The following is a 23,640-nucleotide window of genomic DNA, read 5'->3' on the forward strand; positions in this document are numbered from 1 at the left end:
ATAAATTAACCTGTACTGAATATGCCTGTTGGGTACTATGTGCCCAAGGTTCAAAAGGCATCCTGCCATGGGTGCCCATATCTGCTTCTCATGAGGAGGATTAATGTGTACACAAGTCACAGCTAATTCATAATTAAGATATTGATTATTTATCATGTTTTAGCTCTAAAATCTTTATATAATTCCCCAAAGCGTTACACTGAAATGTTCTTTCCTTAAAGGCTACGTGTTTTAAAAATGCCAAAAGAGTGTCCTAATCTTATTTGAAAGCTCTTCCGTTGAGATAGCCTTTGCCAAGAACATATTCTTCAAACAAGATGTGCTCTTTTCACTGAAGATTACATTTAGGACAAAATAGTGACAAAAAGTTAATACTTTGTCAAGGCAACTTTAGAATTTGAGTAACCAGTTTCTCCTCCTTGGGGACTCTTGTTCTTGCCTCAGATATTTCTGGTTTCAAAACAGGGTGCCAAGGCAGACTTCTCTTCTCTGCTGATTTTTTTTTTTTTTAATTGTGATACTTTCAGAATAAGATTATCCTGGACCCCATGACGTTCAGCGAGGCCAGGTTCCGGCCGTCCCTGGAGGAGAGGCTGGAGAGCATCATCAGCGGCGCAGCGCTGATGGCCGACTCCTCCTGCACGCGAGACGACCGGCGGGAGAGGATCGTGGCGGAGTGCAACGCCGTGCGGCAGGCGCTCCAGGACCTGCTCAGCGAGTACATGAATAATGTAAGTCTTGGGCTCTCCATTCTCATGTCTCGGTGGATTCTGTTCTGCAATCGTGTTGCTCTTTTGGAAGCATAGATAGCAGGAAAAGAGAACAGACAGGTGTTCACCTAAGAGTCAGGTGAAACCAAAGAACTGCTTTGGGAGAGCGCGTGTCATGTTGTTTCAGAATCTATATTTTGTTTGTTTGTTTTAATATGGAGCAGATAGATGGACAATAAGCTCTTTCACTTTTTACTTGGCTGATTTCTTCTTGGTCATTTTAGTGGCTGCATTTTGAAGTAGGTAAGATTTCAGTTGGTAAAGGTAGATGATTGATGGAAACAGCTGAGAATATACTAAGTCCGCTGTTAAAAAGTGCACTTTTAAACCTAAGGATAGCTGTAGATGCGATTCTTCACCCCTAAAAGGCATTAATAAATCTACTAGCTTTATAAAATGTGTGGATAGGGTTGTTTAAGGAAAAGTTCTAACTGTAGTAAAATTTGGAGGTGTTTTATTGATTCAGTCAGGAATCGCTTATAAGAGTGAGTCTCTAAGTTTTCAAATAGGTATGTATGAGTGGTATCTAATTGTATTTTGGCACATAATAGCCATCCTCTCCTACAGTTATAAAATGTGACAGTTCCTGTATACCTGTAACCTGCAAGAAGGTGATGAAACTCACATTCTTTGCTTTGAAAGGCACTAAATTATGGCTGTATTGATTTGCTACATTCATTCAGCTGAGGCGATGGCCAGTGCTTGCAGCAGTGGATGATCTGTACTTCCCCCTTTCCTGGACTTTAGAGTTTGAGAGAATTTAGCACAAATTGGGGAAAAAATGTAGATAAAGTGAGGTCTTGATATTACATTTTGAAGGAATGCCCTGTATAGTGACCAGGTGGGTAACAGAGACACTGAAAATCTGCTCACAGCTATTGAAGTCCATGTTGGGTATTATTAGAACACCCCGAGGCAATGCTGAAACAAAGCAGCCGCTCAGTGTCCCTCCCTCCAGCATCTTACCACTCCCATCATGAGTAACAATATGCAGCTAACAGACATGCAAACAAGGAATGAGCGTTGACAGTAGCAGTGCTCCTCCTGCAGACCCTCCAGAGAACTTATTCAGAAAGCAAAAAGATGTCAATGAGAAAACCTGACAAACTAAAAAAACACAAAATTTGTTTCCTTTCCATGAACCTTCAGATTCTTTGATTTTGGAAGACTTGGCCATTTTCAGCACGCAAAGAATAAAATGTGAATGCATCATGTGGCACCCAGCTGCTTATGAGGACGTCTCTATAGGACCCTGGATGACCAACACTTTCTGTAATTTTGATCTATGGTATTATGTAGGGTACAGCTAAAAATGTTGATCCCATGGTCTCCCAACTGAGTGAATCTTTTGAATAGCAGATGTGTCAACAAAGAATGCTTATGAAATCTGAGACCCTGTTTGTTGGTTTGTTGTTGTTGTTGTTAACAAAATAGCAAAGGGCTAATTACCTGGACGTGGAATTTGGTTTTACATTAAGGCATGCTAGTGGTTCTATTAATGAATAGTTACTGACAAAGAAGGAAGTAGAAACTACAGAGATAACAGTGATGGTTAAGATCTCAGTATAAATAAATCAGACAAAAAAGTATGTTTCTCTAAATAGAAATCACAGAACATGATTAAATAAGAGTCGATCGAGACGTGACATGTAATTTTCAGTTTGGTGTCTAGAATCCTGCCAACTAGAAGTTTTTCTTTCAGTGTAAGCTCATGCAGATCTGCAGAGCTGATGGATTTTTGTATTTTACTGACTCCAGGCACTTTTTGTTTTCTGTCCGCAGCCTTGTGATGCAGGAATGTTTTGTGCTTTATTGAAATCTTAGTTTCTATTTTGACATGGTTACAGACAATACATCAATGGGTATAGTGCTTAAATTTCAAAATGCACACGTTCTATTCACATTGAACCATCACGATCAAAGCCTGAAATAAAACACCTCCTACTTGACATTTATGTAAACTGTGTAACATTTAGTTGGACTTCACACTTGTTTGGTGATTTCAAGGTAGAACTGAATGCAGCCAGATCACCTTAATAATTCCTGTCCAGTGCACTCATTTATCCTGCTGCACAGTCAATTTGTATTTATTTTGATATAGCATATATGAATATATAAAAAAAAAACACACCCATACCTTGACTGAAAAGTCTGTTGTAGTTAACAGCAACCAGTAAATCAGTCTATCATGCCTGGGCTGTTATATTTCTCTTTAAATTTTGTGAGCTCTGAGAATAAAGGTGGTATCAAATTATCACCTTGCAAGTTGTCATCCTAACGTGCTAGGCAATACCATTAGGATAAACAAGTTGTTAAACTGAAAATATTTAAAAATCAGCATAACTGACATTTCTGTTTTCTGAGAATCTCCTGATCAGTCCCAGATGAACATTCCACTTACAATGCTTGCTTGTGGCTGAAGCTGTTCTAAAATTGTATACATGCCAAATTGTATGACACAGAGGGAGACAGAGGTTGTGGGGAGAAGCTGTGTGCCATACCTGATAGAAAAAGGGTCTTCATGGAGCATGGGCTATGACGTAGCCACATAGCTCCCATTGAACTCAATAGGATAGCAGTCATGTGTTAGATATTTCCACAAATGTGTATTCTACTTAATGAACGTGGGTGTGCAACTTGAAGATGTCAACAAACATTGTGCAGTTAAAAGAAACTGTGGTATGAGAAAAAAGGCTGGGTGAATAGAGGCATGTGGTGAAAATTATCACAGATCATGGCGGTGGTAGAGAGGATGGTTGGAATTCTTTTAGGAAAGCCTTGGCTAGCCTTAAGTTGCTTTATCAAGTTGAAGATATAATTCAAAGTGAAAAGATTCTTAAAAAGAATTCCCCTTTAAGTAGACTATTATTATTGTACATATGTGAAGACTAATGGGTAGAGAGAAACTTAAAAGGATGTGCGGCCTATAGATGCTGATTGGGATGAGTGGTATCAGTGTGGTGGTTGAAGTATTATGCTGAGTACTATAAATAGTTCCAAATTATAATGAACACATAAACCTTCCTTGGGAACTTATAATTTTAGGCAGCTTTCTTTGGCGGCAGTATAAACATAACATTTAATGGGTTTTATTAATAAGAATATTGTGAGGAATGCAGATTTAGAATATTTTATTCATTCAACAAATGTGTATTGTGTGCTGGCCATTTGTGCCAGGCATTGCTCTAGGCCTCTGGGGATACAGAAAGTAGCAAAACAGGTAAAAGTCTCTGCTTGCTCTCATGCAGCTTGCACTGTTGTGGGAAGAGACAGAGAATAAATGCTAAGTGATATAAGCAAGGATTACTTCATATGGTGATAAATGCAAAGAGGAAGTCTAAAACATGGGAGGTAGAGGACACTGGGTACTACTGAAATTAAGAATGGCCTAAGAAGGTGCGTTGAAAAGTTGGCATTAGATCAAAGACTTTTCAGAGGTGAAGAAGCAAAGAGGCCTTGAGGAGAAAGGGATGACAAGGTCAAGTGCCTTGCTGTGAACGGGTGCCTGGTGCACCCGTTTGAAGCACCATGGGAGTCATAGTGGCTATTGTGAGTAGAAGGATAGCAGGAGATGGCGTCTGTATGGTGCCGAGGCATCAGTCTGTGCAGGGTCTGGTGAACCATTATACAGAATTTGACTTTCATTCTAATGGAATGAGAGGCCATTGCAAAGTAGTGAGAGAAAAATGCCATGATTCAGGTGCTGAGAACAGGCCACAAAAACAAAAGGGGTGAAAACAGGTGAGGAGGCCCTGAGTCCTGGAATATTCATGAGAGGATGGTCTCTTGGACCAAGGGATAGCAGTAGAAGTGGAATAGAGTATTCAAATGCTGACTATAAATAAAATTTGCTTATAAAGTAACTAGTAAGAAGAATGTGTCTGTTTTATGAACATAAAATGGACATTTGCGTTTTTAATGATTTGCATTTTGAATGACAGTTACAATTGTATCAGTTGCAACTAATATGATATCTTCATTTGGTTTTGGTTGCACAGGAAATTCTGATTTACTGGGATGTTGAAACAATTCGTAAATAGCTTACTTGGCAATGCCTGGATACTCTGCTAGATAGATTGCATTTGAAAGGGGAGTTAAGTAGAAAAATTTTGTTTCAACATTGTATCACCAAAAATGTCTAAGTATGGTTCACATTCTTATAAATATAAAAGACTAGAAAAATTTAATACTTATTCTAAGTATTAAACTGTAATGCAGAGCTATAAGGAGAAAAATTACTACTTATTCTAGGTACTAAAACTGTAAATGCAGAACAATAAGGAGATGCATTAAACTGTTATTTCTTTATGCACAATTCACGGTTAGGCCTTGATGAGAATATGCAATGAGCAGATGTGCCTAGTCCTTGTTGTGTCTTGTGCTGCTGTACAACCTGTTTCAATTTTATGTGCATAAACTCTCTGGGTAGCTCAAATTTTTTTAAGACTAATTTAGAGCTACAGTTTTCTTAAACAATCATGCAGTTAAACTATTTTCAAATGATGGCAGAGATCCTGGCAGCATAAAGTAATACTGCTGTTCTCTGTTGTAAAACGTGGTGAGATATTTTTAATTGCATTTTTTTAATAATTACAATTGTATATTTTTTAAAAATTTTGTATCCAACTTTTTTTCAAGCCTCTTGAAGCATCTAAGTGGATCCCTAGGGTTAACAATTTATAAACCATTAATATATAGAAGGTATTAAAAGCACATGAAGACATATTGATATGGGAACATATATACATACTACAAGTGTTTGAAGCATTGTCATAGCCTTTGTTAGTAGAATTTAACCTAAAGTGGGTTCCTGAAGGAGCCCACTTGTGAGGATTTGAGGACTAAAATACGGTCTAAAAAGGTTATTTCCAGCCAGATTCTGTGGCCTATACACAGCAAGCCTCCAGCACGCTGTTCCACAACACTAGACGAATAATACATGAGATGATATCCAGGGCCACGGGATCTCTGAGAATAGTAACTTTTACATTTTTGTATAGTGGAAAAGAAATATGTGTTCACTATAAAGAACAAAAAAACACAGAAAGAAGAAAATAAAATATTTCATCCCCCAAAATAATCACTGCTAATAATTTGGTATATGTCTTTCTAATATTTCTGAGCATATAGGAGTGGCATATTTACACAGACACACACACACTCACGTTACACCTTGGTTATTTTTTATAAAATGGACTTATATTGTAAATGCTGTTTTGCAATCTATTCTCTTTACTCAATATATTGTGAATATGTTACCATATCAATAAACATTGTCTAACCTTATGTTTACTGGCTGCATAGCATTTTATTATATGAATATGTAATAATCCCTTTAGAAGCAATTCATTTTGAGTCTATTTTTAGGGAAGAGCCTTGGAAAAGATAAGTAGGGAAAACTTTTCCTGCTGGCAGTATAGAGTTCTGATTTAGACCCAAAGCGTGACTGAGGAACAAAATGAGAACAAAGTGAGGACACAGCTTCACAGTTTCTGTGTTTCAGGGGATCCCTGACAAGTCTTGTGCAATCAGATTTTTGCATATAAACAAACTTTGAATGCTTCTGGGATTCTATATGAAATAATCTTATGTTTATTTATATTGATTTTCTGTATAAATCTGATTTTTATCTATCAGAATTTATTTAATTTGGCTGCATATTCCTGCCGAGAGAGGCCCAGAACAACTAGTTGGCAAGTTCAGTATGTGGGTTTGATCTAAAATCCCAGAGAAAGATCGCACCCTTCTGAAGGGACTGTCATCAGAAAGATAACTTTGCCATAGGAATTGCTATACTGCCACATGTCTCCCATAAGGGAAGGCATGAAAAAGACTGAGTAGCTCTTACTACTTAAGAAGAAGTCTCATTGTTGATTAAACATGAAATTTGTTTTGAGTATTATCTGGATCTTCTCTTTTCTCTTCTTCCTATTATTATGTAGATAAGGGAATGCAACTCCCTGAAGTCAGCTTGGCTAATTATAACTTTCTCTATTAAACGGTATGACAACACAATATAGAAAGTAACGTTTGAAAATATTTGTGGGCAATACAAGATCTAATGTTGTCCATACCTTCTCCTAATGGCCCTGCATTCTAATGCAAAATTAAGAGCTGCCTAATGAGATTGGTAGCTTCATTCAAGGGAAGGAGTCCTAATATTCCACACTGGTGCCTGTAGTGAGGAGGTTTTCCTTGTGTTTTTCTTACTTGTATATTTTCTTCTCCTCTTTCCTGTTCTCTGTCTTCACATATGTTCCACGCCCTCATCTTTATTAATTTTGAGCTTCAAATTCCCCTGTGCATTTACACTTCCCATGCAAAACATTTGCTTCCTTGAACAGAGAGTTTTTTAATTCTTCCTTCCCTCCCCTCCCCTCCCCTCCTCTCCCCTTCCTTTCCCTTCCCTTTCCCCTTTTCTTTCCCCTTTTCTTTCCTTTTCTGTTTTATTCTTTTTCTTTTTTCTTGACAAGAGTCTCATTCTATCACCTAGGCTGGAGTACGGTGGTACAGTGGCGTGATCTCAGCTAACTGCAACCTCTGCCACCTGGGTTCAAGCGATTCCCCTGCCTCAGCCTCCCGAGTAGCTGGGATTACAGGCACCTGCCACCATGCCCAGCTAATTTTTTGTATTTTTAGTAGAGATGGGGTTTCACTGTATTAGCCAGTATGGTCTGGATCTCCTGACCTCGTGATCCACCCGACTCGGCCTCCCAAAGTGCTGGGATTACAGGCGTGAGCCACCGCACCCGGCCTTTTTGGGTTTTTTTGAGTCTGGCTCTGTTGCCCAGGCTGGAGGGCAATGGCGCGATCTCAGCTCACTGAAACCTCTGCCTCCCACGTTCAAGCAATTCTTGGCCTTAAATTTCTTTCTTTCTTTCTTTCTTTTTTTTTTTGAGACGGAGTCTTGCTCTGTCACCAGCCTGGAGTGCGGTGGTGCAATCTCGGCTCACTGCAACCTCCGCCTCTCTGGTTCAAGCGATTCTCCTGCCTCAACCTCCTGAGTAGCTGGGACTACAGGGGCGTTCCACCATGTCCAGCTAATTTTTGTATTTTTAGTAGAGACGAGGTTTCACCATGTTGGCCAGGATGGTCTCCATCTCTTGATCTCATGAACCGCCTGCCTCGGCCTCCCAAAGTGCTGGGATTATAGGCATGAGCCACCGCACCTGGCCCTTAAATTTGTTTTTAATTGGTATTTCTTGCTCAGATATTGCCAGAGTACAGTTATGTTACCAATCCTTTCTCTGAGGTGAAAAACTCTCCTTTGAATCTACTCTTCAAAAGAATTATACATAGTTGGCGTGGAAGTCTTTCCAACAGTGCTTTGGCTTCTGCCCTTGCAACATGGCACTTACAGTTCTGTTTGGCTGCATTTCTAGGTAGATTTCACTCTAACTCACAGAGGTACCCGGAAACTGGTAGAGGCTTTTTTTTTCTTACCTCCTTTTTCTTACATTATTATGATCATACTCCCTTTCTAATGGTGCTCAACTCTGTTTACTCTAATGCGATTTAGAGAGTCAAAGGATGTTGTGCAGGGATATGTTGGCTGGCACTGACACAGGCACAGGTGGTGGGAGAATCTCCAGTCATGCTGGCAGGACGTCTTCTCTGGTAGAATCGTGACAGGGAGAGTGTGAGAGCTGGTGTCAGGTTCAGGTGTCACCCAGAGCATGTGTGCACTGGCTGTGAAAAGCTCCAGGAGGAGATCTAGACTGGCATGGTTGTTTGGCATTAGGGTGTTCTGGATACAGTACCCATTATAGCTATGGAACACAGATGTAGGTACCATCCAGGCCCTGTGGGAACATGGCAGGTCTTCTTGGGTCTTTTGTTTTGTTTTGTTTTTGAGACGGAGTCTCGCTCTGTCACCCAGGCTGGAGTGCAGTGGCGCAATCTTGGCTCACTGCAAGCTCCGCAGCCTCCTGGGTTCACGTCATTCTCCTGCCTCAGTCCCCCCGAGAAGCTGGGACTACAGGCGCCCTCCACCACGCCCGGCTAATTTTTTTGTATTTTTAGTAGAGACGGGGTTTCACCATGTTCGCCAGGATGGTCTCGATTTCCTGACCTCATGATCCGCCCACCTCGGCCTCCCAAAGTGCTGGGATTACAGGCATGAGCCACCATGCCTGGCCCTTCTTGGGTCTTAAAGTGCACAAGGTATAGGATGATTATTCAAGTGGGGGACTTGGGTCCTCTGAAAAGTATGACAACTCCAGGAGCTCACTGTTGGCTTCATTGTGGTGAAAAAAAAAAAAAAAAAAAAAAAAAAAAAACCAAAAAAAAACCCAACAAAAAACCAGTATTGAACAATTAATACTTCTGTCTCTTTCCCCCACTCACTGCCCTCTAACCCACCATTTTCTCTCCTTCCTTCCCTCCCTCTTTTTCTTCCTTCCAACTATATACGTGGTGAAATCCTTAAAACCTCTTTTAAATTCATGAATGAACTCATAGAAATGTAAGGGAATTACTAGGAAAAAAGAAACGACAAGAAAGTAATTAACTGGAGATGGGCCTGCAGATTTTTCATGGCCTAGACTTGGGTTTTACATGAGGCATTAGGCGCAAGGAACAGGACAAAGAACATTGATTCAAAGAACAAAGCCTGATGACCCAGCTAGATGGCCAGCTAGATTAGGGGTCTCAGTAGAAAGTCTGAATTCCCAGTTAATGAAACCATTGGGGTTTGATCTAAGAAAGTAAAACTTCCATACAGGGAGTAAAAACGGGACTATGCGCTGTCTTGGCCCTTAAGGAGCTGCAAGACAAGAACACCTTCTCCTCTAAAAATTTCTAACCACAAGCCCATAATCACTTAGTATCAGGGCCAGAAACTAGATTCCAGCATGACCTAAAGTTGATCCAGAATTTACTTTAAAGGCATTTGGGGTGGTGGGTTGCCAGGTACTTGGTAGAAGCAAATACCGATGCCTTCCAGAGGAATATACTTTAAAGCTGGGGCTCAAAAAATTTCCAAAGATAAAGTTACAAAGATCATAAGTTGACCTTCCAGAATCCCTAAAACGTAACCAAACAAGCCACTGTGAATGAGAGTTGGCAAAAACAACCGGTTATGGATTAGCCCTACAGGGTTTCCAGTTTACAATTATTAGGTACGGATTATAAAATATTTCAAAGAAATTGAAGAGAGCATTGGACATGTGATGAAGGAGCAGGAGGCTGTCAGCCTGACTGGGCAGACCTGGAAAGCTAGGGCTGGGAGTTGTGGTGGTAGAGGGATATAAGCTTACTTGAATGGGTGGGGCAGACGGTTCTTGGCCAAGCCTCCTCTTGGTAGCCTTCTATGCCACAAGCCTGGACAAATAAGGAAGAAGGAAACATGGTAGCTGAGAGTGTCTGGCTTTTGCTGTTCAGAGCGGTGCTGTTGGTAAATTCTTGACTGGGAGCTGATAATCTCTTAGCAGCCCTGTGGTTGGATATCATTCAGCTTATCCACAGCAGACTTCTCTAAATGAACTCTTCCTGGTGACAGAATGGAAAAAGAAAATCTGCCAAATGAAAGAGGAGATGGAAATAAAAATCTGCCTCAACCCGAAAATTAAGTTCCACACTTAGAACTCTAGCTAGTTTCTCTCCTTATCAAACAAACTCCTCACTGAGCTGTTGAAAGTTGGTACAGTCAATAGGATGAGGAAGAGCAAGTAATACTATGAGAGAGGAAAGATCTTTCTCTGACTTAGTAGCTGAGATTGTTGACAGAGCTGACAGCCAAGTCATCAGATTTGGCCAGTCTGAACAGCACACGCTTGGACAGCACAATTGATCTTCTCAGAAGGGCCTTCTGGTATTTCAATGAAGACCTCACAGAACTGTCAGAGAGAGCAGCAGGCTGCACTCCACCATCAAACTGATGAACCTGGGAAAACCTTCCCTTTGAATTAACAAAGTATGTAAGATCTGAACTCTGGATTTCTTGTTCCCGAACGGCTTGTTCCAAAGATAAGCTCTCTTGCTGGGGCCCCTCCTTGCTCAGGTTCGATGTGGCCTTGAGCTCTGAGAGCTATTTTTCTTGATTCAGTTTGAAAATTGTTACACTCTAAGAACTGAGTGTTTCACTGGTTGGTGATGTCTCTGACGACTCTCCGTGCTTCAGTCACACCAAGTACTTTGCACTGACCATCTATCTGATTAAAATGTTCTTTCCTTTGAGAGGCTGAGGCGGGCGGATTACCTGAGGTCAGGAGTTTGAGACCAGCCTGACAAACATGGTGAAACCCCTTCTCTATAAAAAATACAAAAATTAGCTGAGTGTGGTGGTGCATGTGGGTAATCACAGCTACTTGGGAGACTGAGGCAGGAGAATCGCTTGAACCTGGGAGGCAGAGGTTGCAGTGAGCTGAGATCGCATCACTGCACTCCAACATAGGCAATGAGAGTGAAGCTCCATCTCAAAAAAACAAAAACAAAAACAAATGTTCTTTCATAAACTTTGCATGAACTTTGCATGGATGGCTCCTTCTCCTCCCACCAAGTTTCAGCTCAAATCTGTTGCTCTTGACTACATTAGTGCATTTATTTCTATTATAACACTTGCCACACTCCAAAATCACATTGTCTTATTTTTTGTGTTATCATCTGCTCCTCTTTTGGAATTTACTCTCCATGAAGAGGGCTGTTGTATTGTTTATAATCCCCAGTATCTGGTGTATATAGCCTGGCACATAGGAGGCTGCAGATAAATATGTTTTGAACAAATAAGTGAATTTCCTTTCATCCCCTTCTTCTCCCCTAATAATAAAGAAACAACATAACCCATATGTTTTGAGAACTTTGAGTCACATAGCTTGGAACCCAATGTTTGATCTTCTTTCTCTGCTCTACTACCTGATAAAATACTCAGTGCATTAGCTAAGGTTAACTACGCTTGGCTTCTTCATGCCTCGCTATGTAGTGCCCAGGCTTTTCACTATAGTTAAAGCTTTATTTAAGGCCCTGGCAGAGGCCACATCAATTCTTTCAAGAAATGGATGAAATGATCCCAGTAACTATTAGTAGAGATAAAAGTGATGCAAAGCACGTCACTTGCTTGCTTTTCAGTTCAAAGAGCTCCACCAAGCTGCTCACTCTTATTTTTGTCGCTACAGAGTGGCCTGTTTGGGCATGAGCTCTTAAGGATGTGTCTGAGGGCTTGGAGGAGCTGGACCAGTTTTATTTCACGGCATTCTGTAGGCTGGACCAGGGACTTTGGAAATTTCTTAACTCATCACTTCCTAAAAGACACAAAATAATTTGCATGTGTACCTGAAGAGATAAATCAACAGAAGACAAGGGTCAGTCACAGTTAAGCTTTTTAAAATTAGGCACTCTGTTTGCAGAGTCACAGCCCCAACTACAGAATCACAGTCTTCTGCTGAGGGGGTTTTGATCTCTAAATTGAGCAAGTACCCCAGCTGATTCTTATGAGCAGGCAAGTTAGGGAACACCTGATGTAATAAGTAAGTGTATCAAATCAAGAGTTGATTTAATATAGCACAGGTTAAAAACGGGTTTTCTTTTTGTGAGTGGGATAAATACTTTTGTAAGAAATCAAGTGAAATATCTTTTGGGAAGATTTCTTGAGCTATATATTATTCATCCTAGACATTCATAGTATGAGAGGAGACTCATGAAGCTGGGTAGCTAATCTCGTCTTTGAATTCCTTAGAAATAGATGAGCAAATCTTCACCAGCACCTTGCCCTGCGAGATACTAATTAAAGGGTGGTTGTTTTTCAGAACGTCTAACTTTCACCTCACCACTCTCAAACACACCTCATCCTACTCATCTACTTTTCCATTTATAATAGACCTTTTTTTTTTTTTTTTTTACGTTGGAAGGACTGTATTCTCAAATGCCAGAAAGAATATCAAGTCTCACAGATTATTCAGAAATTCTTTCTTAACAGCTTAATTGCTGACTTCAGTTATCTATTAACTCTGCTGGTTTGAATGCAGCTGAGAGATTTATAGCATCAACCCAGAGCTATGCCATTTACCCCTTGAATTGAGCTTTCATTCTAGGTTCTTTTGGTGACTATTCTAGGGCACAGCTTCTAAGAGGAAGGAACATTTTGCCTGACTGCTCCTGAAATTTTTATATCTATGTATCAGGACAGCATAAGGAGATTTTAAAAAAACACATATTCCAGGTTCCTGCCTTGGTCCTAAAATGATAAAATCTCCAGGGAAAGAGCTGGGAAGCTTTATTTTAGCAAAAATCCCAGGGGATTGTCCTGCCTCCAGTCCTGCACCAGCCTTGGACTATGCCAACATTGAGAATCATCTGACGTAATCAACACTGAATTCAGACACAGGTATCATACATTTCCTTTTTCCATTTTCTTAATCACATTTTCACAGTGTAATTTATTGTTATTTCTCTTCACTCTGTAAATTATCTTCCACTACTCCTTGCCATGGAACTAGTGAAGATCTTTGGAGGCCAATTTTCTTCTTTTTCCCCCTAAAGTGACTTGAGAAGACAGTATTTGCATATTATGTAAGTTTCACCTCAATAATTTTGAAAAAAGACATTGGCCTTTTTTATTATTTTGTCTGCACACTTGGGTGTTAGGAGGGATCAGTCCTGTGATCTGGTGATTAATTTCACACTATTATTCTTGCAAAATAGACAGATACATCTTTTTCTATGTATCTTACGGATGTAGTAAATGCTGCATCCATGAGAAATTTAAAGAGATGCTGATTCTCTGACCTGCTCTTCCTATTCCAGACATTGCCTTTTTTTCCCCCCCCCACCGTTGGCCTAATTTTAGGCTTCTTATCTTTTCTGTTGCCCCTTTTCCTCATCTATTAGTTTGTTTTCAACCATTTGTAAAACCTTTAAAACCATATCCTTTACTTTTTTTTTTTTTTTTTTTAGTCCTTTCAAGATTCTCAAAGGATCACCACCCATTTTCCTAAAACCTCTGTTTTGTGATTTCAGATTATTTAGATGAAAATGAGTAGCATGCTATCTTCAACCAAACAAATGGTTAAGGACCTGCCCAAGGTCACATGTTTAGATACAACTAAAATTGGAACACAGGTCTTCTGGTCTCTTTATTGCCGCTCTGTGATTCTTTTCATTACTTTGTGTTATATATTAATGAACCTAGACACAACATTGGATTTTTTGATATTCTGTTCTCTCCATTTAAAGCCCTACATTGTGTAGTGCCCTTCTTTTCCCTAATGTATATATTTGAATCCCTCAGAGTTAGTTAGATGGTAGACTCTGGACAAATATCCAATCTGTAAGAATCTACAGATCCTAGCAGAACCCTACTAGTACTCCAAATAGAAGGCAGACAGCAGCGACCCTGTGGGATAGCCATCAGAATTCCTTACAGAGGGGCAAAGAAGAGCCTGTTTTGGCATGAGTAGGTGCTAATGCAGCAGATCATTGAATTGTATATTTTTCAAGAATGCAGAATCTCTTGGCTTCAGTATCTAGGTGGAGACTGTCGATCTTGTAAGAGACAATGGTAGCGGCAATAACCATAGCAGCCAGCACTAGTATATCTACTTTTTCATAATTCCCTAGGGGCTCAGTGCAGTGGCTCTGCCCTAGGCTAGCCATATCTGTCCAGAGATCTGACTTTTGTTTTTTTCTGAAAATAATCACCTAATTGCCTGCAATTTTGAATAGGAGAGACGATCTGGTGGTCTGCTTTTAATAATTAATTAATTACATTGACAAGTAATAACCCTATATATTTGTGGATATGTGTATACATTCTAGAAAGATTAAATCAAGCTAATTAACGTATCCATCACTCCACCAACTTACCATTTGTTTGTGTGGTGAGCAGGTGTAAAATCTCTCTTGGCAACTTTGAAATATAAAATACATTATTATTAACTACTGTACTGTGTAACTATTTCATGCTGTGAAACAAGATCACTAAAATGAATTCCTTCTGTTTAACTGAAAGGTACCCTTTCGCCATCATCTCCCTGTGTTTCATCCCCCTCGCTGCTTAGCCTTTGGAACTGTTTCTCTGCTCTCTGTTTCTATGGGATCCACTTTTGTAGATTCTGCATAGAAGTGAGATTGTATAGTATTTGTCTTTTTGTGTTGGCAGGAAAGTAAATTAGTGCAGCTATTTTGGAAAACAGAATGAAAGTTCTTCAAAAAACTAAAAATAGAATTACCATATGATCCAACAATCCCACTTGTGGGTATATATTCAAAGTAATTGAAATCAGTATGTTGAAGGGATCTCTGCACTGCCATGTTTATTGCAGCATTATTCACAACAGTCAAGACATGAAAGCAACCCAAGGGTTCATCAGTGGATGAATGGATAAAGAAAATGTGGTGAATACATAGAATGGAATACTATTCAGTCTTTAAAAAAAAAAAAAAGGAAATTCTGTCATTTTTTGGCAATGGGGATGAACCTGGAGGTGTAACTGCTTTTTAAATAGAGTTTCAAGAAATCATCTTTTTAAAAATCTCACCTTTCTCCTTTCTTTACTCAAGAAGAAGCTGATGTCTCAGATTTCTACATCTTTGGGATTTTGCAGTATAAATTGGGTTGTTCTGAGCTTCCCTGTTGCTGGCTTAGAATTTGGCTTTCTCTGGCCTGCTAAATGGGCTAGCATACCTCTTTCTGAAATCCAGCTTTCAGAATACTACTGCTGTTTCCTTCTGTTGTCTTTGTCCGAAGAATTAATGTCTTTAAAAGGAAATGGCTTTATGATAACTTTAATGGAATTTCAGAAAAGAGCAGTGATAAATATGTGTGTTAAATCAATCAGCCATCTTCAGTCACACCTTGCTTTTGTTTTTAAGAAAGGTTTTAGGTTTCTTCCATCTCTATGTTTAGGGGCTATAACCAGACATAGGGATGGTTGTTTTGTACCTAACTTGACCAAGGGTTTGAATCAAGATAAGTTGATCAAAGCACATTTTCAAAGTGAGTTGAGATTTTTGGATAAAAGTAGAGGTGAGATTAAATGTGTTGGAATAAAGCTTAGTTGGAGGATCTATTTGATGTAGGCACTCTATTGTATTTGATTGTTTATCTCATTCCTAATGAAAGCATTATAGACATTTGTTCCTATTTAGAGGTTGAAGAAAGTATGCTTGTGAATACCTTGTCTTTGTTGTTCATGTAAGGTAACTATAGAAATTGGGCATTTATCACATGATGATAAATAATTCTTTAGAAACTCTTAATTGTTTCAGAGTCTATTGAATGCTACATCCCACTTAGTTGCTGATAACAGTTGCACAAATGATATGACAATATGATCCATAGCACAGTGTTAAAGGATAATCGAGTCCAATGTTATTACCTCAACCATTTTATAATTTTAAGTATCTCGCTCAGTATATTTAGAACCACAAGATCCTTGTAAATGGATTATTCCCATACATTTATTTGTTTACTAAAGGTTACATTTATCTTTTGTGCTATTACTGTATTTTTTCCCCTGTAATATTATTTTACATATTACTCTTGAACTTACATCTTTTAATCCTTAGAACTTTCATTAGGTGTGTGACCCAATGATTTGATTTATAAACATGCACATTGATATATCTAACAATTCATATTTTTATATAAAATTTATACTCACCTGCCAGAAACAGTGACAAGAGACAGATACATGAAATATTGAAATTCAGGACAACCATTAGGGAAGTTCTTGTGATATATTCCTAATGTATTGTGAGTATTAGCATTCATTAAATTTTCCCTAAAAATTTAACACCCATCCACCAAATCATTGTCACTAAGGAAAGGATTATTTACTAGCAAATCATACATAGTTTGATGCATCTGTATGTTTAAAGGATAAGAAATTTATTGAATTATTATTCAATAAATAAATTAATTTAGTTAATTTATTAGTTTCAATGCTGCATTTCATGGAGCCTTGCGTGCTTCCAGGTCTCTATTAGTAGGAGACCAGGAGAGAGGAGTGAGTGTGACTCTTAGTTCCCTCTGTCCCCCAGATCTGTTTTTCCCTGAGTATCCCTGACACTAATTGAATTCAATATTTAGTTTTTATGTAAAATTGTATTTGGAAAAAAACAGATCCTGTTTGTAAGACAGATTTTTAAAATAATGACAAACTTTATTTATACATTTAAGACATTTTTTTCTGAAATAGCCAGATAATTCACAGGGAAGTTAATTGGGAGATATGAATTACTTAGGTTTTCAGCCAATCTGTGATAATACTCATGGATCTGAAGATTATGATAGAATAGAGAAGCCCAGCTCTTTGCAGATAGCAAACCTGTCCTGAAATATCCAAATGAATTCACAAATTCTGAGCTTCTTATCACTATTTGGCTATCAAGTTATACTGGCTGTATAAAATCTCTTCAAATTAGTGGGAATGGTTCTGGCCACCTCTTCACCCCCAGTCCGAGTTTATCAGCAGTTCCTGGTTAAATATTCTACTCTACGGGGTTTCCTTCATTATTCCCCAGTGACTCTGTGCCATACCTTTTAGGTGAAGAATAGCATACTGATTATGGAGTACGATACTAGAACTGTTGACATGCATCATTTTCACCATGTTCTTTAGAAAGTGTCAGGATTTTAGTTTTTAGAAGAATATAGATGTAATATTTTGCAGCATACATAAGTTGTAATATTCCAAAACATCCCATAAGACATTTTATTTCTTTTATCGTGAAGCATTTTCTTTCCTGATAGCTACAGATGAACTGGAGGCCTTTTCTTATCCTGTAATGAAACGTTGAATTACACCCATACAGTTTAGGAGAACTAATGCTTACCCACTGGCTGAATAAATCAGGCTGTTTATATGTTCTTTAATACAAAAAGGAAATTATAATTAATGAACTTGAGGATAAGGTTTTAAATGTATATAGTTATTATAGTATAACAGTGCTGCGAGGCTACTTGCTGACAACGGTAAGGGCAATTTTATCTCTTTATAAATAAAATTTAGAATTGAACGTCTAAAACTGGAAAAAAATATTAAGAGTTTATTGAGTGTTATGTTTTGGGAGTTATACTAGATACAACAGTATTAAATAATATGCAATAGAATGAGAGACTTCTTGTGCAGGTTTTAAATGTTGTAAGCCGATAAAGTCCCTTCCAAATAATAAAGGCAAATGCATATCAATATAGAAATAGGTAGATATGAGTTAAGTTTTCAGAGAGAGAGCTGGGTCAAGATGCTGAATTATTCATGGCAGAAGTAGCGCTTGAAATATTTGAAAGGTGTACAGGAATAAGAGAAATCAAAGATGGAGAGTATACTTTGGGGGTAGGAATGACACAAAGCAAAATTTGTTATGGGAATGTGTATGGTACATTCTGAGCACAGTGAAGCCTGCTTGATTAGATAAAAGGACATCAAATAGAGAAAAATTATGTTTGCAAAGGAATGTTGAGATTCAATTCAGAGGGATAGGATTCCAAGTTAAGAAATGCATGCTTTATTATGGTAGGTAGTTATTAAATTTTTATTTGTTTTGGTTTGATTTGTTTTGGTTGGGCTTGGTGTTATCATGATCATGATATTCGGTAATATGTGCAGTGTTTGGGAACTGCCATCTTGCCTGCAGAGGTGGAGAGTGGCTCTTGAGAGTGTCCACGGAGATAAGCGGCCATAGACACCTGTTAGTGGACTTTTAGGAAAGTACAGACAGAAGACAATATAGTCTGAACTACAGAGAAGACAGTGGGAATGAAAAGGAGAAAAAGCAGATTCAAGGAGAGTAAATAAAATAACCTGAGGACGGATTTTTTTCAAGAAGAGTATAGACGGGGGAAGGAACCAAAAATATTGCCTTTCTCTTTTCATGAGATGTATTTATCAATTATTCATTGAACTAATATGTCATTAAGTTAGGGCTGATCAAATTCATTGACAGTATTTTTTGAAGAAAAGCATTTAACAGTGTTTAAAATCTGTCATATATTAGGTTTTTATCATATAATGTTACTCTGTAGATATTTGTCTTCACTTGTTGCTTATTGTATTCACACAATAGAATATTAGTGCTTTTGATTTAATCATTACGCTATCAGAACTCATGGTATAAAGCATGTTGCAGTTCTGCTGAGGCCTGGGTTTGGGTCTTACATTCCAGGGTCACTTTGAAGGCTATGATTGGCCTAGTGGACAGGCCAGTATCTGTCTCTTTGGTGGTCGTTTTTGGCTCAATATATGGGACATAATAATTTCCAAGTTGTTATTTTAAAAATTGAAAAAAAATATTTCTTTGTGGGATAAAACTGGCCTTATAAAAGATGTTTACCTAGAGTTTGTTGAATCTTAAGGGGTCATTTAGCTTTCACAGCTATTCTTTAATTGTACCTCTTAAATTGTGTATTAGAGAAGAATTGTGAGCATTATGTTTCATTAATACTTCAGGATACACCCCTTAAGAAGCTCAAGGATCTTGTCTAAGTGTGTTCTGTTACCTGGAGCCTTCGTTTAGGTAGTTCTCTGCCCTGTGGCAGCTGTGGTTTTAATTGCCATGCACTTTGTTGACTTACATAAGGTAATATTTCTAGTATTCAACTGTGTTCAAATATTTATTTGGTATCCATTTTATACAAAACACTATTGTAGACACTTTTGGAACAGGAAAAAATGGAATAAATGAGCCACTGACTATACCTTCAAGGAAATTATACCTTGTAGTGTCCAGAAATATACTATTCTATTCATTATTTCTGAAATAACTACATTTTGAACACTGTGGTTATTCAGGTTGTTCATGACATGATAGAGAATAGAGTATTTTGTTGATTAAGATGAATCTGAGTCAGATGAAATTTGATACATTATTATCCAAGAAAGAAACTATTATCTACCACTGAAAAACCAATGTGTCTGCCCAATTTCCAATCAGCCTGAAGCCAGTTTCATTTTGCATGGGTGATACAGGTGACAGAGGTGGATCATCCGGCAGCTTCATGTATATTCATACTTACCTGATAGGGTCAACCCCTCTTAGTTTGGTTTGAAATCTCACTGGGAAATGTACTTCTTCCTTTGATAGATTTACCAGGTGATATAGTCCAACCATTCCTGAAACAATACATGAAAAAAATGTTAATAGTTACCATATCCCTGACCTTGAGGTATATATTGTCTGTTTCATAATAACAACAGGCAAAATTGCAAAACCCATTATTAAAGGGATGATTTGTGGGTTCATAGATGAAGTATCTATAAATACCACAGCCCTACATGTTTTTACTAAATACAAGCCATGTAAGGATAACCTTCCTTTGACAGGGAGATGCGATAGGGATTGGAGGTCCAGCGAAGACTTCCCACATTTTTAATGTCTTTTTGGGTAGCTCTAGGGGCATTTTGGTGGATTAGCAACTGAGTATATCATTTCATCCAAAAGTAGGTAGTAAATTAATTCCCGAGGAAAATTTATAGTAGTAATTTTCAGCGAGTAACCAGATAGGTAGGTACTCAAAATAGTGAAATTCAAGGAATCAGAGATGTTTTGATTAGAAAAAGATAGTGAGAGGAGAATAACTGCCTTCAAATATTTGAAGAACTCTTTTGTAAAAGAAAAAAAAGGGACATATTCCAAAAGTGTATGTATAACCACAAGGAAATATTTAGGCTCAACAGAAGGCAAAAACTTTAGAATAGCCAGAGCTCTCCAACAAATTCTATCGTCTGAAGCACTCTGAGCTGCCTCAAAGGCTAGTGAGTTCTCTCTCACTAGCTTGTGTGTTGTGAGCATTTAGCAGGAATGCTCTAACTAGAAATTAAAACACAACGAGGCTGAACTTTAAGGTTTCGCCTTTCCCTGACATCATCACTTTCATAATTTTCTAGACATGCATCTGTTGAATATAGGTTGGCCCCATCATCAAGGAAATTCCTTATTCCTTGTATTCTACCTGTCTAGTTTTTCTTTGGTCCATTTTATACAAGAAGCTGGTTTGAAAAATGAGAGGTAAGTTTGGGCTTTTAGATGATCAGGATGGAAATGATAATCAGTTCCATATTCCTTATTTGTCAGTTCTTGATGGAACAATTTTGCAGTTTACCTAGTGTCTGGCTGAGTAGGGCATTTAGGTAGAAAGAACCTGGCTATGATTTAGCAAAGATGAGGCTAGTTCTTCCATATCATAAAAAGTAATCTGGGTTCCTGGCTAGCTGTGGTGGAGAATGCCTGTAATCCCGGCATTTTGGGAGGCTAAGGTGGATAGATTACCTGAGATTGGAAGCTTGAGACTAGCCTGGCCAATGTGGCAAAACCCCATCTCTACTAAAAATACAAAAATTAGCTGGGGGTGGTGGTGAGCACCTGTAGTTCCAGCTACATGGGAGGCTGAGGCATGAGAATCACTTGAATCTGGGAGGCAGAGGCAGAGGCAGAGGTTGCAGTGAGCCAAGATCACACCATTGCACTCTAGCCTGGGTGACAGAGCGAGACTCTGTCTCAAAAAAAAAAAAAAAAAAAAAAAGGAAAGAAAGAAATAACATGGGTTCTAGCCACTTCCTCCCTCGCTTCAGAGGACTCTTTGATATAACCTTTGCAGAGCAACCTTAGGTTCTCTTATATTTGCCTTTGTTCCTGGAGACAGTAAAGACAACCAGGCCTTGGTGCAACTGATGGATAATGAAACTTTTGTGAAATAGGGATTGCATTATGGTGCCTGGACATTCATTTTGGATTTCTGCTATGTACTTTGAGTCTGGCTACCCACTATAGACTTCCTGGAGGCCCAGATCTTCTGACTGTCAATTAGTGATAATGATTCTGGGCAAGATTTCTCCAAAGGCTAAACGGGAAGTTATATTTTCTGAGGTTGCTTCCAGAAAATCAATTCTATTCTATAAAGTCATTCCTCATGTGAGTCCATTCCTCTAGGGAGGTCAACTCTAGTATGATTTCTTTAAGCATCAAATTAATATTTTACTTCTTAAAATGCAAAGTATGTTTCTACTGAAGGTAGAGTTAGGCAGGTATTTGAAATATCCATGGCTTGTTAAGAATTTCTCTACAGCAAATATTACTCAACAGTATAAAGCAGATTTTAACCCTTGCTTTCTGGCAGAGCAATTGGACTTGGAATTTGCCTCTTTATTCAACCTGTATGTGACTTGACTTGTTAACTGCAAAAATAATATGTGATTTTTTTTTTTTATATCTGGTGATTTTGATTAGACAATTTTTAAATTATGAAATTTCATGGGATAATTTTAATCCATTAAACTCTTCAATATGCAGAATTTCAATCCATTAAACTCTGCAATATGCATTAATATCCTGCACAATGCAACTGTTCACAGTGTATGTGTTAACTAGTGTTTAAAAGAGCTTGTATGTAATTGACTCACCAGTAAGTTGTAGTTTTATATCATTTAAATTCATCTTGTCTTCTTAGTTATATTTATGAATATTGGATATGTTTTAAAATGCAAAATTTAATTATGAAGAATGGGTTTCTTTTGTTTTTCTTTTTCTCCCCTATACCCACTCTCCTTTACCCCATTATCCCAGCCTCTGGGAACCACCATTCTATTCTATGCTTCTATGACTTTTTTAGATTCCATATATAAATGAGATCGTGGAGGAGAATGCATTTCTTAATTGATTTGTACCCACGGTCCTCAAAGTGTGATGTGAGGACTAGTGCTAGTCTGTAAGCTATTTGTTACTAGTCTTCAACGAGATATGTACAATAATTGTCAGCATGTAGAAACTTTTGTAGTAATTTTACATTTCCACAACAATGGCACAGAATTTTACAAAGGTTAATCAGTTCACAATGGACTGGAAGTGTGTTTTTTTAACTACTTTTCATCCCCAATAGTCTGGGAAGCCTTGTTTTACCTTTCAGATGGTAGTACCCAAAAAGGGGAAAGTGGCAGACAACCACAAAAATACAAGCAGATGTTTGCAAAGGCAATACAGGCAAGCAAGTTCAGCTTAATGCTATACAAGGGTCCTGATCCAAACATGAGAACCCAGGGATTTGTGGATCTTGGATAGGTCACCTACTCTCAGAATCCCTCTCTCCTTACCCAGTCTTACTGCCCCAAATCCCCAGCACTAATTTTTTAGACAAAAACAGTTGTGTATGAAAGGTACTGTTTAAAATGCATGTGGTCTGCAATTGCCTATTGAGCCTCCCTCTCACCTTCAGATTCTTTGATGAGGTTGGCTTACAAAGCTCAGGACCGATCCAATGGATTCCGATCCAATGGATTCCTGTGGGGACTAGCCTCACCCACCTGGGACTGAGTGGAGTAAGTCTCACTGCTGCACACCCAGACTGCAGAACCTGAGCCCTAAAGGCTATGGGGACCTGCCCTTCCTCCCCACACTCTACCTCCAGGGCCCTCCCTTTCTCTGTTAAAAACAATGCTGTATTATAGTCATACAGGATGGAAAAGGAAAATGATGAGAGGAAAGAGAAGAAACAGATAAAAGGGAAAGGGGAGCAGGGGAGAAAGCTAACTGTATGATGGAGAGGAGGGAACCAGTGAACTTGGGAACTGAGAGTATGTGAAATCATAGTTTAAAACCTTTAAGGTTTTGTCTTTTAACTCTGGCCACCTCTCAGCCACCTATGCTGAGATACTTGTGTGTGAGATTCTTTTTTTTCCTTTTTTTGTGTTTTCTTAATGCTAAATCAACGAAAATACTGTTTTAGCTTGAATTTCTGGTGTGAGCCAGTTATTGAAGTAAGCCTGATGTGTGTACACTATGAACTACTCAATTTACAATATTAAAATAATCCCCAATATTAAGTGTAAATAAAGTATTGTTTACATTTTATGTAACTGCTAGTTTATGAGCACTCAAGACTTCGTACATTTTAACCAGGCCTATTTTTTTTTTTTTTTTTTTTTTTTTTTTTTTTTTTTTTTTT

The 23,640-nt window shown here is 38.3% G+C and overlaps 1 protein-coding gene across 6 annotated transcripts in view; it reads left to right on the forward strand.

The window, feature by feature from the left end:
• CTNNA2 (catenin alpha 2) overlaps positions 1–23,640 on the forward strand; it is a 1,475,417-nt gene that overhangs the window by 726,745 nt on the left and 725,032 nt on the right. For all 6 annotated transcript variants that reach the window (XM_025354028.1, XM_025354027.1, XM_025354025.1 and 3 more), the window contains one exon: positions 528–731. In XM_025354028.1, the coding sequence (XP_025209813.1) occupies positions 528–731 (204 nt within the window). The remainder of the gene's footprint in view (positions 1–527; positions 732–23,640) is intronic.

Source organism: Theropithecus gelada, chromosome 13 (assembly GCF_003255815.1).
Source record: "Theropithecus gelada isolate Dixy chromosome 13, Tgel_1.0, whole genome shotgun sequence".
NCBI lineage: Eukaryota > Metazoa > Chordata > Mammalia > Primates > Cercopithecidae > Theropithecus > Theropithecus gelada.